At 41.2% G+C, this 17,782-nt stretch overlaps 1 protein-coding gene across 1 annotated transcript in view; it reads right to left on the reverse strand.

The window, feature by feature from the left end:
- eco (Establishment of cohesion) overlaps positions 1-17,782 on the reverse strand; it is a 118,938-nt gene that overhangs the window by 20,306 nt on the left and 80,850 nt on the right. The window contains exon 6 of the mRNA XM_090372483.1: positions 5,818-6,038. Coding sequence (XP_090228609.1) covers positions 5,818-6,038 — 221 coding nt within the window. The remainder of the gene's footprint in view (positions 1-5,817; positions 6,039-17,782) is intronic.

Genomic DNA, 17,782 nt, shown 5'->3' on the forward strand with positions numbered 1-17,782 from the left:
TCCAAAAAGGTCAGTTTTTTATCGAATATGAGTCCCAAGAATTTTGTGTTCGCTGCTACTGGAATAGCATTTTGTCCGAGCCTTAATTCAGATTCAGGATGAAGATTACACTTGCGACAAAAGTGTACGCAAACGGTCTTCTCCGGCGAGAACCTGAAGCCATTACCAAGTGCCCAGGAATTCAGACTATCAATGGCTTTCTGCAGTTGTCTTTCAATAACCCTCATGTTGCACAACTGACAAAAAATGCTAAAGTCATCAACATAGAGGGCACTGTTTACAGTTGGAGGAAGTTGTTCTGTGATGGAATTTATTTTGATGGCAAAAAGCGTGACACTTAATACTGATCCTTGTGGTACTCCCTCCTCTTGGCTAAAGGAGCGAGACAGTGAGGATCCCACACGAACTTGGAACGATCGATTGGCTAAAAAGTTTTGAATAAAAAAGGGTAGATGCCCTCTAAGGCCTAGGCTATGTAAATCTTTTAAAATGCCAAATCTCCAAGTTGTGTCATACGCTTTTTCCATGTCAAAGAACACCGACACCAAGTGTTCGCGTTTTAGGAAAGCATCCCGGATGGATGCTTCCAATCTAATAAAATGGTCCAAAGTAGACCGGTTCCTTCGGAAGCCACACTGGATGTTGGAGAGAAGGTCATTTGATTCGAGATATCATATTAAACGAGAATTAACCATTCTCTCCAGGATTTTGCACAGACAGCTAGTCAGAGCAATAAGACGATAATTGGTGGTGACTTTTGGATCCTTTCGTGGCTTAGGAAGGGCAAGAACGATGCCTTTCGCCAGGAGTCCTGAAACTGCTCTTCAGTAAAGATTCTGTTATACAGAAGGAGCAGACAATCCACAGATTTTGGTGAAAGATGTTTAATCATTTCATAATGGATGCCATCTGGTCCAACTGCACTTGCTTTGGAAAGAGCGAGGGCTCTTTTCAGTTCCTGAATAGTGAAATCCCCGTCATAGGGATAAATGCTCTTAGATTTAAAGTTAAGTGCCTGTTTTTCGATTTTATATTTCAGGACCAGGAATTCTGGGGAATACGAAGATGTTGCAGAGATGTTAGAGAATGTTTCCCCAAGAGAACTGGCTATTGCAGTTGGATCTGCAATAGTGCATCCATTATAATCTAGGATTGAAGAAGGGTGAGATGTATATTTTCCCTTCATTTTCCGGATTTTATCCCAGACTACCTTAGAGTTGGTAGACTGGTTAATAGATGATGTAAAATGGATCTACGATTCCTTTTGACTCTGACGGCGGATATATCGTGCTTTGGCTCGTGCACGTTTAAAGGCTATAAGGTTGGTCGTGGTAGGATATCGGCGGAATATCCCCCACGCTTTGTTTTGAGCCTTTTTTGCTGCTGTGCATTGTGAATTCCACCAAGGTTTGGGAAATGGTGGAAACCGGGCAGATGTTTTTGGAACAGCATTCGCAGCTGCTTGGACAATATTTTCTGTGATGTACTTAACTGCATCATTGATAGGCTCTTGACTGACTGTGCTAAGATCAAAATTTGCCTGATATTGGAAGGCAGTCCAGTCAGCCTGATCAATCTTCCACCGTGGTAACCTAAAAGGAAGACATGGGCTCCCACTGTGTAACAAGGTTATCACAGGGAAGTGATAACTTCCGTATGGATTCTCCTCCACTTCCCAAGTGAGTGAAGGGAGTAGAGAAGGGGAGCAGATAGAGAGATCAATGGCAGAAAAAGTACGGGTAGGCATGTGGAAGGTGTTTGTTCCAGTATTTAGAAGGGAGAGGTCACTGTCATTGAGTATACGCTCTATGACTCGTCCCCTTCCGTTGATGTTAGCACTACCCCACAGGGTGTTATGTCCATTAAAATCCCCAAAAAGTAAGAAAGGGGGAGGCAACTGCGTTACAAGATCATCAAGGTCTTCCTGGGAGATGTCAGTCCCAGGTGGCAAATAAATAGAGCAGACCATTAATAAAAATCCCACTGTAAGGCGAATTGCAACAGCTTCTATGCTAGTTGTAATTAGCAAGGGCTGAACTGGGGTCTGATTTCCCACTAGGATAGCCACTCCTCCATGAGCAGGACCATCCGCAATTCTATCCTTACGAAAAATTGTGGTGTTATGCATTGTGGGTTCATCATTTGCCTTTAGGTAAGTCTCCTGCAAGCAAAAGCAAACTGGCTCGTGCTTTTGCAGGAGGGCCTTGATGTCATCAGTATTTCGCCGGAATCCACGACATTTCCACTGTAGGCATTTAGCCATTATTTTGGCTTGGTGGGTCCATCAGGCGGCTTCCGAGGTGCTGAGGGCTTACTTTTATCAGTCTTGGGTTTATCTTTTTTGGGGAAGAATGGACGCTGTCCCGTGTCCATTTCTTCCTCCGCAAAGAGTTCCAAGACTGAATCTTCGGGTACCTCCTTCTGCTCGACATCCATGTTTTCTTGGGTAGTAGGGGAGACTTCCCCTTTCTTATTCTTTTCTTTCATAATTACCTTTGTTACTTGTGGAGCATTAGGAGGTACTGATACAGGAGTGGCAGCTGATTGGTTTTTCTCTGCAGGTTTTTCAGAACTTAAGAGATAATGCGCGATGGGGGTGAAAGACTCCTTTGGAGGAATGGTCATGTCCGTCTGAGTTCCGACGGAACATCTCCCTGCTACCTTCTGGGCGTAGGTAGGTTTGTTGATATTCAGGGGTTTGACCGATTTCCTTGCCTCCTCGTATGATATATTTAGCTCTGCCTTCAGCCGTTCAATTTCTTTTTCTTCTTTCCACCTCTGGCATGCTCGTGAGTAGGCCGGGTGTTCGCCTTCACAGTTAATACAGGTGGGTTTTGCGGCCGAACATGCTGTTGTTTCATGGTCCTTAGCACCGCATCGAGCGTATGCAAGGACTCCACGGCAGGCCATTTGAGAGTGTCCATACTTCTGGCATTTAAAATACCGTAAAGGGTTCAGAACGTATGGACGCACTGAACAATTGTTGTATCCAGCTTTAATCTCATCAGGAGGTTTAGGAGAGTTAAAAGTCAGGATAATGCTCCTGGTTTTAACAATTTTTCCATCCCTTCGCGCAGTAATTCTCTCGATGGCAATAACTCCCTGGGGTTTTAATTCGGAGCATATTTCCTCCTCGGTTACGTCGAGAAGGTCCCACTCTGAAATGACACCTCTCGATGAATTGAATGTTCTGTGTGGTGTCACTGTTATGGGTATTCCTCCGATTGATGTTACTCGGAGGAGATGTTCTGATTGCATGTCATTTTTAGTTTCAATTAAAAGGTCTCCAGAACAAAGCCTCTTAACTGATTTGGGTGAACCTGCTAACCCGTCTAACCCTTTTTGAATAAAAAAAGGCGACATTTTACCAATCGGTGTCTCATTGGTAGAATGCATAATTAAAAACCTTGGGACAGGCCCTGATGATAATTCGGTTCGCTGCCTCTTTTTAGCAATACTGCCATCTGTATCTTTCTTATTGATTTCGGATAGGGACCGGGTTGGGGCCCCCGAAGAAGTAAGTTTATCAGGATTCATAGAAATTTTATTTGGTTCAGTGCCCGGGCTCCCCACCCACCACGGAGCCCAAAGGGACGCTCACTACCCGGCATGCAATAAATGCGCTCGGGAGTGGGACGCCAGGGCTACCCAGACACTATACCCGGCCGCCAGCCTGAATCCTGTCCCTCGGACCATGAGGGTAGGGGCGTGGCATTGACAAGGTTGACCCTCTCAGGCTAGCCTACTAGCCGATTGATCCTAGCCGGCCTTCCAGGACCACCCGTCTTGTCGAAGCAGGGGCCAAAGTGGTGTATTGAAGCTGGGTCCCTCAACCACCAGGATCCCCCTTTCCGAATTTCCACGGGTCGCAGCGCACGGCAAACACGCCGGATTCCATTGATGTAAGCCTGGAACCTGGGCTGTGGGTGTTGGATCCCAGTGATGCTAGTCTGGAAGTCCAGCAGCGTCACTGGGAGGTCCCCTCACCACGTACAGGTGCCCACGTCGAGGGGTCTGATTGAGGTGTATAAGGTTTGAGCATGCTCAATGCTATTGGGATTCTTCCGCTTGCTCAGATCTTTAGGGGACATAGATTCAAATTGAGGAAAGACAGTTGTAGAACATATGTGCAGAAGTTTGCCTTTAGCCAGAGGGTGGTCGATGGCTGGAACAGACCTCCATCTGTTGTTGGGGAAGTTGATACCTTAAATAAATTTAAGGCTGAACTAGAGAAACATTTGGAGTGACCGGATGCGTAAAATGTGAAGGGTTTTTTTTTTTTTTTTTTGGCTGATGTATAAGCATGTTTTCTTGCTTCGTATGCCTCGACTAATGCTAAGACATACTACAGTTAAAACCTTCATTACACAGGAAAAAAGAGAAGCATTTAATGTAATAAAAAGGACCGCTTTGATGAGCTTGCAATAAAATTGACACATGAAGATTTAGAATCTTGGTGCAAATATATTAACAATTCTAATTAAAATTTAGACAAATGGAAAACTAGGGCCATGTTTCAATCCCTTTTCCAAATCTCTTTGCCACAAAATTAAATAATATTAAATGTTCCTAAAGAGGTATGAGCCGATAGAGAAGATCCCTTACTATCTAAGGAATCTTGTAAGTTCTGGAGACATTGAGAATGGGGTGGTGAGTTTTGGCAGGGGAGAGACCATTTAACTATTAGATGATGTTGGAGACTGTGATTATTGGAATGCTGTGTCAGTGCGGGTAATTCCATAGGTATAATATTTCTAAATATAGTGAGGAGGATGCCACTTCTCTGTTTCTGCCTAGGTTAGAATTCATAGCTTGGGCTTCACTGACGTTTTTCCTGCCATGCATTCTATATTCAGAATCTTTAGTTATTTTATTTTATTTTTTTGTTTTTAAGTTGTTTTCAGAGGTTACTAAGATAAAGTAATGACACAGTGTGTTACACAGCACTTGCAACACTGACATTTGATACCAGTGGACCAGCTCAATGAATCACCAAGGCAGTTTATCCTTTTTATTACACTGAATATTTCTTTCAACTTTGTTAATCATGCAGTAAAGTTTTTTATAAAAAAAGTGTCATCTTAACAGATAAAAGCTGCCCATCACTGTTTAAGTATGGGCTGAAAGGGAACAGGAAGTCAGTGTGGTGTGATGTTCATTAGATTTGCTATAATGTGCACCCTTATCCCCACCTCAGACATCATTTATTTAGGTTCCAAGTCATGAGCAGACATTAGTGGGAGCAGCATGATAGAGCAACAAATCTTTTAAGGCAGTCCTTGAAGTCGAAAGATGAATCTTTATATAATATCCATAACTTGAAATAAAAGGAAGCTAAAGCCAAAACTGCATTAGGATCAAAAACATTTGACCTTCAGAGACCAAGGCAATGAGATGAAAATTACCACAGAAGTTTGACCTTTTCCAGATTGTTATTCCCCACATGAACACTTTTAGCAGCATTTTCCAGCACAGAGCAAACATTTATAATATTTTTTGAAATCTTCTACCATGAAGATATGTCTAATATGTCCACAACCATGAAATGTTTGTTTTTCTGTTGTTCAATAGCCACACTTTGCCAAAATTCTACATTCACAGATGTAACTTGGACATTAGCTCTTTAGTATTTTGTACTTTCAGGTGTGAGATCTCTGGCCATCACTGCAATATCCATATATCCACAACCCTCCCAAGAGCACATGAGCAAATCTAATTTTTTTTTTGGAATAGAAGCAAAAAAGCAGTTCTCCAGCTAATCTCCAAGTTATAAAACAACTGTATATAGAAACATTAAGATCTTTACTTGAAAAGTACCTCAAGGAATCCACCATTCTAGTTGCAACCTTAGAACGTCGACTGCTTGGTGATGTCCATATTTTACTTATTCCACAGAATGCTTTCACAGGTTCAGAGCTCGAACACCACAATCCCTGTAGAGCAGAACTTTTTCCATAATTCTCCTTATGTTTATCAATGTTATCTGGAACTGCATTCATCATAGAACTTGTTTTAGTTTCAACCACCACACGATAAGCCTAAATGATAATTCACAGTACATAAATATAGATGATAATTCCAAGTATATAAATATGTCATAGTTCAAAGTACATAAACAATTCCAATACAAGGTAATGTTCCATTCTTTACAAAACACCCAAATAGTAATTAATACATTAGTAATTAATCCATGATTCTTTTAAGAATAAGATGAAATGAAGGCATTGCCTTCATTCTGCACAAAAATGCAGTTTTTGGTATACCAGAGGGATGTTTTTTTTTAATTTAGTAAATCATAAGACTACATTTCAACTGTCATGAGAAATGTGCAAAAGGAAAACTGGGCATCTGCTACTTATGAATATATCAGAAAATTATTAATAAGTTCAGTCTTCAAGGGGTGTTTGAAAGTTTGTGGCCTGAGTATGAAAGGATAGCAATACAGTGTAAAAAAATTCTGTACTTAGGTTTTAACACTTTAAATAGCCCACCAATTTTCATGCAGTTTTTTGTCTCTTTTTAATTACGTCTTGAAGTCAACAAAGTTGTGTGAATGAGGAAAAGGGGACTAATACAAAAGGCAATTCATCAGGATATGGTTACGTCACTGGAGGAGGATGCCTCTTTCTATTCCAAAGTTAAGAAGAGCAGATCCAGCAATTTCCTTGCAAGGTGTATAATCATGTATGAGACATCAGTTCATCACTTTTAGTCAGAGACAAAGGAGCAGTCCAAACATTGGAAACACAGCTCTTCTACCCCTCCATAGAATGCAAAGTGCCAATTCCTTCTGCTGGCAAACTTGGCAGCATTGCTTTTTTGGGATGCTGACAGAGTATAGCTAGTGGACCCTACAGAAAGGCCAAACAGTCATAGGAGCATATTACGTAGATCTTGTGAGGCATTTGTGTAAAAACATCAAAGATGCATGCTTAGGAAAGGAGTCTTTTAAACTTAGCAAAGGAGTCTTTTTCTACCAGGACAACATGCTGACATGTCTGTCATTGCCATGGCTGCACTGAATGAGTGCAACTTTGAAATTTTGGACCATCCTCTGTATTCGTGCGATTTAGCACCATTGGAATTTCACTGATTTCCTAATTTGAAAAAATATTGGCTGTCATACCTTTTCCTGCTGACAGTGATGTCACTGCTGCAATGGATGAATTTTATGGCAGTGAATGGCATTCTTCCACTTGTTGAGATTACACACATGAGGGGGGCATGTTTCGAGTTGAGGAAGGATGGTTGCAGGACATATGTGTGGAAGTTTGCCTTTAGCCAGCAGGTGGTTGATTTTTGGAACAGGATTCCATCTGTTGTGGAAGTGGATAGGTTGAATAAATTCAAGGAAGAACTAGACAAAATCTTTCAATGTAAGGATGGGTGAACTGTGCATTTTTTTTTTTTTTTTTTTTGGCTGATGCTATATAAGCTTGCTTTGTTTGCATCATTTACCAATACTATTACTATTCGTAAAGGCCCAAGAGAAAACTTTCTTTCCAGCTGCAATTAATTCATTGCAGAACTAGCAGCAAATGTGTATCGACTCCAAAGAGGACTAAGTTGAAAAGTAACATGTTACCAGACTCCTCAAATATATATTTAGGCCATGAACTTTAATAATGCGCCTTGTATCGATTAGTCCAGTAACATAAACTTGCTAGCATAATTACCGTTGCATAAAATAGAGTAGTGTTATTATAACATTTAGGTAACTATTAGTTTAGTCCAGTATTCCCAAGTAAAATTATATTTAAAACAAAAATCATGCCTCAGACTAGAGCAGCAAAGAAAACTGATGAAAGCAGTGGGAATGCTGTGGCTCAGGAAAGAAATGAAGGGAGCAGGTCACCTACAAATCACAGCCTTACAAAATGTGCTACTTGTTCGATATTAAATCGATGTTTGTATACAATCTGGAACGAAATGTGATACAGCCAAGGGGGATGTCTTATTGTGTTTAGTGAAAAGGGTATGAGGAAATTACGCATGAATTCAGTGTTTCTGCTGGGAGTTTATGAGAGCCTGAAGAGCACAGCGGGTGCCTAAAAGGAATCAAATTGGGGACTTAAGAAGATCTCAGCTACCTACCTACATCACATGTGCATTACCAGAGCTTACACATGTGCATCAGGAAACTCAGCAGTAATCTCCAAGGCAGAATGTGCAACCAACTACTCTTCTGTTAGGGAAACAAAATATATTGTGCAAAAAAGGATAGGTGGAATAGGACCAGGGTATGTCTACTACGGGCAAAAGTTCATGATGTTATAGAGCACATCTTTTATGAGCACAAAAGGTGATACTGTTGTAGACATTGGCACCAATAATATAAGAGATCTAAGGACTTAACAAGTATAGAAGGCAATGTTGAGAAAAAACCATGAGTTAGGATTAAATTTGAAAGTGTCTGCAATCCTGCCAAGGCATGATAGGAGGGAGTATGTGACGAGAGCTTTGTGAATCAATTTAGCCCTGGGGAGACAGTGCATGGCTCATGTAGTAGAATTTTTCAAAGCATGATCTGTGCTTGATAACAGGAGAAACTGTTTCTACAGTGGTGGGATACACTTAAATAGAAAGGGTGCAAGAATATTTGCTGATGCTATCGAGGCAGTGTGACGTTGGTCAGATAACTGCTAGCCTAAGGAGATACACAGACTAACAACAGCTACAAGCAGAGGTGAAATCATTCTTCACTGCTATTGGAACATGAAGCAGCCTGTTCCAGCAAGGTGTCAAGAATTAAGAGCCGCTGGGTCACCACGAAACAAGCAAATACATGGGCTGCATTAGGGTTACTATAAGTAAAATCATGTGTGTGTATACTTGAAATGGAAATTGGTAAAATAATGAGCACTTAAACCTGTGCGGAATGTAATCTACTTTTAATTTTTTAAAGAATTACAGATTATTCTCAGGTACAGTCAGTCCTCGTATAGCACGATAGTTGTGTTCCTAGAAACCCTTGTGCATTGCAAAATCGTGCAATATAAACAACAGGCCCTATGGGATAAAATAGGGTTAGGTGTCAACCACCCATGATTGAACACACATTTGTAACCAAAACATTATCAAATACAATAAATAATCGTAATAAAATACGTAAGTATTTTATTACGACTATTATGTAATAAAATATTGCTAATGCTTTTGCTTCTATCGTAAGCAAACTTGTTTTTTGTTTGATTTTCTATCCAAAAAGATGACAGCCGTTCCATCTCTTCCAATTCTTTGCATCTTAATCTAATGGATTTTAATTATACTTTGAGTTGTTCTGCTATGAAAGTTGTTTTTATTTTCTCTGCATTCTTTGTAATTCTTGGCATTGCCTCATTTAGGTCTGTAGCACGTGGTCTTTCATTTCGCACAAAGCGTTTCACAATTTCATATTTTTTCTCTATCGAAAGAGGGGGACTGGCCATAAGCCTTACCAGGGAAACCCCGGTGGGCCGGAGGCCGGTGTGATTTTGGCCATAAACACTAGTATGAGGTCACTACAAATTTTTCCGGGTAAGAATTTTTGACCCAGTTCGTCTCTGTTTATCGATATTGCTTTTCTTTTTCTCTCTGAATCTGCATGGTCTTCACCAGGACACTTCCTTTTCACACCTTTTAAGTATTTTACTCATTTTTTAGGGAATAAAGCACAATTACAAAACGAGCAGGGACTCTTGATACACATAAACAAAGCTGCGTGCGTGCGTGTAGCAACTGAATAAACAACACCGTAAAGGCAGAGATACACTATTAACACCTCACATTTTACTAAAGTACATTTCTAGAGGTTACTACCATAAAACAATAAAAACAATTTCCAGTTGCATTTCTGCTAGTGGAATCTGTTATAAACTGGTAGTAAACTCGATCTAATTGCATTTGCAATTATACTGATAGCCTGGAATTGTGTTGGTTTTTACGTTATTATGGTGAAATGTGTTTCCCCTTCACTGATATAAGAAAAATAAATACATTTTCAGAATCTTCTTTTCATTCCTATCGTGTTGCGTTCGGTTGGGGTGATTCTGCATTCGACTGCCATTTCTTGTAAACACAAAGGCGAATCGTGCATAAGCGACTTCGGTTCGTGTTATATAAGATATCGTTCCCTATTTATAAATCGTGTATGATCGAATTAGTAAACACGTGTTATACGAGGACTGACTGTACTTCCTAAACCACTTCTTTAGTGAATTCATATGCAATGTTTATTCAAGCTGGTGTGAGTTGGAGTTCGTTATAAGCATGATGACTGTGATGAGTATATAAAGAACGACTACATAGAAAAAGAGTGGGTTGGGAAATAAGAATCTCTTATAGTGAAGGATTTTAACTTTAGAAACATTGGCTAGAGCTTATGGGTTGGTCACTCAGACACTAGCAAGATTTAACATTAGCATTAGTAGAGGCATATGATGCAAGAAAGCAAGCTTATGCAGCATCAACAAAAAAAAAAAAAAAACTTCCACTTCACCCCTCTGTTCGTTCGAAATACCTGTACAGTTGAGCCTTAAGTTTATTTAGGCTATGAACTTCCACAACAAGGGATGGAAGTCTGTTCCACCAACCAACTACCCGCTGGATAAAGGCAAATTTCCGCACATCTATCCTACATCTGTCTTTCTCAATCTGAATTTATGCTCGCTCTCAGGTGATTTGTGGATTATTAGGTAGCTGATTTCTACAGCAGCATGTTACAGAAGCAAGAGAAAGCAGTATTCTTCATTTGATTATCAGCAGTGATTCTTCATGCATTAAGAATATGCAGAACCATGTTGCAGTGAACAGAGTGTATCAATGTGGGATTTAGCATTAGTTGAGGCATATAATGCAAAAAAGCAAGCTTATAGAACATCAGCCAAAAAAAAAAAAAAAAAAAAAAAAAAAATTCTTATTTCACCCATCTGGTCACTGGTCACTCCAAATGTTTGCCTAGTTCATCCTTAAATTTATTAAAGCTATCAACTTCCACAACAACAGATGGACGTCTCTTCCAGCAATCAACTACCCACTGGCTAAACGCAAGCTCCTGCACATCTATTCTACAACTGTCTTTCCTCAATTTGAATCTATGCCCCCTCAAGTTCTCAATCTAAGCAAGTGGAAAAATCCCATCAGCATTGAGCCTGCTCAAACCATTCAAGGCCTTGTATACCTCATCAGATCACCTCACAGGTGCCTAGTCTCCAGATGCTGCAACTTACAGAATTTAAGCCTCTCCTGGTAAGAGAACCCCTTTGTTCTTCTCACCAAACTTGTTGCCCTTCTCTGTACTCTTTCTAGCAACTCTACAACATTCCTAAAATGAGGCCTCCAGACCTGTACGCAGCACTCAAGGTGTGGCCTGACCACTGCCATCTACAAAGGTATAACACCTTGTCTCTGCTAGCAAAATTCTTATATATCAATGACAAAATCTGGCAGTCCGTCTGTATGGCTAGGAGAAATTCATATCCGATTGCACAATTACCCACAAGCCTTTTTCAATCTCCACCTCCCTGAGCGTAGTACCACACACTTGGTACGTTTCTCTTGAGTTACTGCTACCCATATGCAGTACTTTGGATTTGTCAACATTAAACATTAAAATTTTATTTTGCTTGCTGGCGGTACATAAGAATGTAGTGTTACTGCTGCCATCAAGTGTAAAGCAAAGGGCTTTTGCTTTTTTCAAAGTGAATACATTGGTCTCAGTCAGTTTTTAAATTCTGTACAGTGGGACCTGCTGATGTCAACAGCAAATTCTACATGGAAAGCATTTTGGAAAATAATCATAGAAGCTACTAGCCTTTTCAAACAAACTAAGAAATACAATTCAAGGCTTAGACCTAAATGGATGTCATATGAACTGAAATGAGAATTCTGGCAGAGAAGAAAAATGCATGGACTGCATATAAATTATCAAGTGATACTGAAGCCTATGATATGTATAAAGTAGTCTGCAAGAAAGCCACAAAGGATGTTAAGCAAGCTATGGCAGATTATGAAAAATCTTTGACAAAAGATGCAAAGAAGAACAGTGAACACTTCTTTACTCATTTAGGAACTGGATGAATCACATTGGTCCAATTGATATTGATGGGTTAACTGTTGTTGACCCTGCTCAGGTTGCAGACAAACTGAATAAGTATTTTGCATCTACAGTCACACATGAAGAATTCTTAGTGAGGTATGAGGTATTTTTGGGTTCTAGCAGCACCTGGGGTTTCTCCCATCTCTGCCTGTATTTGTTGTATTGAGCTAGCCAGAGATTTAAAAAGTGTGTGGGATTTGTACTGTGTAATGTGTTGTGCCCCTTGTTCTTCCGGCCTGTTAGATGCCGGGGCCCCAGATGGGACATGATGTTACCATACCTCGCTAAAGGGGAGGCCGGCTGGGAGTTACCAGTATTTTATAAAGTACTCTGGATGGTCGTGCCACTTACTTTCCTGAGATTTCGATGGCTAGCCCCTGATTTGGAAAAAAAAAAAAAAAAAAAAAAAAGGGGACAAGATCGTGGTTTCTTCAAAATGAGGTTGTTGATTTTAACAGTGTGTGGGGTTATTCACTAAAATCTTGTTCTAAAGGCCTAATAAGTCAGGCATTAATTTTGGTGTATTTAAATTTGGACCTGTGGGGAAAGAAAGTAGTGGGTGAGGAGGCAGAAGACTGGGGGTAGGAAGCAGAAGGAGGGGGCTGACAGGGAGGATGGCCTCCAGAAGGCGGCAGCAGCAGGGCATGGGCATGCCCTGCCAGAGTGGGGTGTCCAGCCCAGTTTGCCATATGGCTATAGCAGTTATATATATTTTTAGTCATAATTAGGGGTCAGTCCTGGGGTGAAACCCAATCCTGACAATCTTTTCTCCAGCAGGCATGTCTTCACGCCTGTCTTTTAGTGCATTCCTCAATGAGTTGCTCTTCTAGGGAAGCACAAAGCTTCATGGTCTTATCCCGAGTGTTATGTCTTCAGATCTGATGTGTGTCTCTTTAATGCATTCCTTGTTGATTTGCTATCTTTGGGGAATCAGCAGCATTGCAAAACTACATCTGATGTTTGTCTCTTAGTGCATTCCTTGATAAATTGCCATCATTGTTTTTTGTCTACTGATTAATGCCTGTGCAAATTTGCTAAGGGCAGCAAATTCCTCCTTGGAGTGAAGTAGGTGGTATTCTTGGTTTGGGGGAGTGTATCTTATTCTCGTGATGAGTTCTCCTCTTAGGTCTTCATATAATTCGCATTCGTGAATGATGTACTTCCAGGTTTCTATCTCGCTGCAGGGGCAGTGACGTTTTTCAATGATACCCATACTATGGAGCTTTTCTTTAAAAGGTCCATGTCCTGTGAGGAGGAAGGTGGTGTTCAGTCCTGGGCAAAGCCATTCTGGACCCTTTGGATATAGTTTTGTGACATTATATATGAATTTACGGGTGATCTTGCCTTTACTTGTCTTGCTCCACCTAGTCTGCCACTGTTGTGTCAGATGATCCAATATTCTTGCTTTTTCTTTTTTATACTCATTAGCCATATTGATTGTGCATCCACTCGTTACTACTGGAATTTTCCGTGAAAGGTGGTACATCAGTTCACATCGGAGCACCTCAAGGTACAGCAGGAGCGCCCCCGTCAGGACTTGAAGATCTGCAGTACTTGTTGTGCTGCTTGCCCTGGAGATCATGAGGAGGATGTTTCTTTGGGTTGTCTCTAGTAGTCGTCTGTTGACTGCGGTTTCTGCCTTTAAGAACCAGGCAGGGGCTCCGTAGGTGTAAAAAGCATTTGGTAGTAGAGGGATAGAGTTCTCTGTTGAGCCCCCAGTCCCCTGCGTCTCAATCTGCAATTAGGGCCATATATCTTCTTATTTTCTGTTTTGGTGATATGGACCGTGAAAGATAAGTTGCTGTCCAGTATTATACCCAAGTATTTGAGTTGTTTGAACAGTTTGATTGTGGTTCCTGCAACTTTGATCTGTGGAGGCCTCCTCAGGTCCAGGGTACCCCAAAGTAAGAGAGATAGTTTTCTCCGGCCCAATCCTAAGAGTATGAATATTTGCCAAATCTTGAAGTGTCTGAAGTACCTGATTAGCTTGGGTCTCCAGGCAGGTTCTTGAGTCTGCTGCAGTTGTCAGGATTAGATCATCTGCAAAGGCCTGGACATCGACATCACCCAGATTCTTGGAGAGGAAATCGTCGAAAACAATGTTCCACAGGAGTGGCGCCAGAACAGAACCCTGGGGGGCAGCTCTACAGGTGCTGGTATAGGGGGAAACAATCTGGACTTTTTTATTTTGTAGATATGATCTTAAACAATGGAAAAGGTTTTGAGGGAGTTGCTCTGCTCTGAGTCTTGCCAGGACGCTTGGCCACCACAGTGTGTTGAATGCTCCAGCGAAGTCAATTGTGATGGACAGAAAGTATTTTTTGGTACACTGATTTGCCTTGCAGAGCAGATTTCAAATTGTTTCAGCCGTCAACATTCTGGGAGTGAAGTTGTAGTGTTTGGGCATGTTGAGGTTGGCATTGCGGTAATGTTGATTTATTCTTGTGTAGCATCCTTTCCCTGGTCTTACTGAACGTGGTTAGCAGTGCTCTAGGTCTGTACGAGTTTGGTAATTCTGGGGGTTTGGTTGGGCTTTTGATGATTAGTTTGAGTGTTGCAATTATCCACTGGACTGATAACTGGCCATGATTCAGGCAGGTATTACAGAGGTGGAGCAGAAGATCTAGTATGAATCCAATGGCCTTTTTTGCCATTTCTGGTTCAATTTGGTCTGGGCCTGGGCATTTCTTGTTCTTGGTTCTTTGCGCTGCCTCATGCATTTCTTCCATGGTAAATGGGGGTTCTGTATGATTACTTTCGTATTGTTCATTGCCTTGGCATATTTCTCTTTGTTCCAATGTCAGCTGGTCCCTGAAAAATGGTATCAAGTATGTTTCCTACAGATTCCTCCCAGGTCGTGGTAATGGCATCTTGGGGAGTTTGTTTGTGGTTACACCACTCCCAACCAGGGTTTTGCATTGCCCGTTGTTTGGACCAATTTTCCCCCAGATTCTTTTTTGTTTTTCTTGATCTTGACTGCGTATAGGTTTTGGATTTGTCTGTATTAATTTTTCAGTACCATCACCTCCTTTGGCGGCCAGGACCTCTGGAATTGTTTTCTTTCTTCCTGGACTAATTTCTTCATTCTGTGGAGCTCCAGGGGTCCAACAGGGTATCGCTCCTACCAAAGGGATTATTTCTTTTCATCGAGGCCTCCGCCACTGTGGTAATTATTTTAGTCACCTTCCTTTGAATTTGGTCAGGGTTTTCCATCCCTCCATGTTTAATTGTTTGAGTATCCATGTGGTGCTATTCTTGTATGCGGAGGTTATTCTTGTATTCATCCCAGTTGGCTTTCTGGATTAAACCTGTATAGCATGTGCTTTGCAGTTGGCGCTCTTGTAAGATTTCTTCTGATACTGTAAGTTATAGTTCTGTGGTCCGAGGGTGTCCATTCATTTTGGACAGTCCAGTCAGTTACACATTTTTCTAGGTTTCTTGTTGCTAGTGTAATGTCAATTGTTGCCCAAGTTAAGTTACTGTATATTGGTAGGCAAAATGGCTGATTCTTTACTGTGAATGTTGAATTGGCTAGTCCAATTTCTGGCTATTTCTGCTTCCTCTGCATTCAGGTGTTGTACTGTGCCAGACATGTGACCTACAGTTCACGTCAGCACCCACTATGATTCTCTGCCCAGACAGAGTTGTCTGGACATTTTACAGGTAGGGGAGGGCAGAGCCTATCTCTGCACCTGGCCTGCGGTATAATGCTATGAGATATATATGGTTCCCACTGAGGACTCCAGTTGGGTGCATTCTGCCGAAGGAGTGCATAGCTGAGGTATTTTGATGACTGTGAGTTCTATGTTTCTCACTAGAATTGCTGCCCAGGGTGTATCTTCCATGCTTTGTACAACTTTGTAGCAAAGCGGATTTCACTTGCTGTTGGTGGGTGTATGGTTTCATGACAAGGTTAACATGAACGTTGTCTTCTTCTGTCTTTTATCTCACCTGCCCTACCACTCTTCGGGCTCTTTGGACATTCAGTTGGTGCATTCTAAGTACTCCGTAGTTGAATCTTTTAATCAGAGTCCCCATATTCTTTCTTAGTATAATCCTTTAGTTTTTAGGAAGGTTGGGCAATCTGGATCCCAGATGGAATGCATATGCTCTAGCTTTAGGCTCTTGTGAATAGTGCCTATGGGTTCACTGGCTTTGTTTGGACAGTTCCTATGTTCACGTCCCTTAACCAAACGGTGGCCACTTGTCGATTCCTTTTGGGTGCAGGTGTGGCCATACTTACAATATATGAAGCATTTCTGTATGGCCACATTCTCTCTGAACCGTAGGCTGCTCCACTCCACATAAAGTCTGCTCTGTGTCTTAATAACTTGCCATGCGGACGGTGGTAACTCGACTGTCCAGTTGTTGTCTTTTCCATTTTTTGATCGTATCTTGTATTTGGAAGTTATTAGGTTGGCTGGTTCCTGTTCAGGCAGTTTATGTTGTAGAATCTTCTTGTATATTTCTTCTGAAAGTTGTTCAGGTTGCAGTTCATGGTCCACCTCAAATAATATGATCGCTGGGCCCTTCCTTGGGCATTCCACTCTAAATCCGAGTGAGGTTATTTTGCTATTGTTAATTGGCATTAGCATTAGTACAGGCATACGATGCAAGAAAGCATGCTTATGCAGGATCAGCCAAAAAAAAAAAAAAAAAACCCACTCCCATTTCACCCTTCCATTCGTTCCAAATACCTGTCCAGCCCAGCCTTAAATTTATTTAGGCTACCAACTTCCACAATAAAAGATGGAAGTCTGTTCCACCAATCAACTACTCGCTAACTAAAGGCAAACTTCTGCATATCTATCCTACAACTGTCTTTCCTCAATTTGAATTTATACATTCTCACGTGATTATTCTGAGCAAGATGAAGAATACCATCAGCATTGAGCATGTTCGAACCATTCAAGGCTTTATACACCTCAATCAGACCTGGCAGGTGCCTAGTCTCCAAACAGTGTAATCTGCAAAACTTAAGCCTTTCTTCGTAAGAGCAACCCTTTGTTCCATTCACTAATCTTGTTGCTCTTCTATGTACTCGTTCCAACAGCTCCAAATCCTTAAAATGAGGCCTCCAGACCTGTATACAGTACTCAAGGTGCGGCCTGCCCATTGCCTTATACAATGGGAGAATCACCTCCTTATCCCAGCTAGAAAAATTCTTATATATATCATTGACAAAACACTATGAGCCACTCTTGCAGACTGACCGCATTGCTAAGAAAACTTCATATCTGCTTGCACAATTATCCCCAGGTCCTTTTCATTCTCTACCACTGTCAGTGAAGTACTACAGAATTGATACGTTACTCTGGGGTTACTGCTTCCCATATGTAGTACTTTAAATTTGTCAATGTTAAACTTCATTTGCCACCTCTCAGCCCATCTGCTCAACTTTTCTAGATCCGGTTGCAGCAGCGTACTATCATTAGTGCCCTTAACAACCCTGCCAACCTTAGTTTTGTCTGCAAACTTGGACATTAAGCTTGATATACCATCATCAATATTATTTATAAATACAGAAAACAACAATGAACCCAACACTGAACCTTGAGGGAGTCCACTAATAACATTAGTCCATGAAGAGCAGTGCCCATTGACTACCACTCTCTGTCGTCTCCCACTCATCCATCCTTTTATCCATTGTAGCAACTTGCACTTAATGCCATACCTCTCCAATTTCAACAGCAGTCTTCCATGTGC

This window comes from Mastigoproctus giganteus, chromosome 4 (genome assembly GCF_048544385.1).
Source record: "Mastigoproctus giganteus isolate SK-2022 chromosome 4, ASM4854438v1, whole genome shotgun sequence".
In the NCBI taxonomy this organism is placed as follows: domain Eukaryota; kingdom Metazoa; phylum Arthropoda; class Arachnida; order Uropygi; family Thelyphonidae; genus Mastigoproctus; species Mastigoproctus giganteus.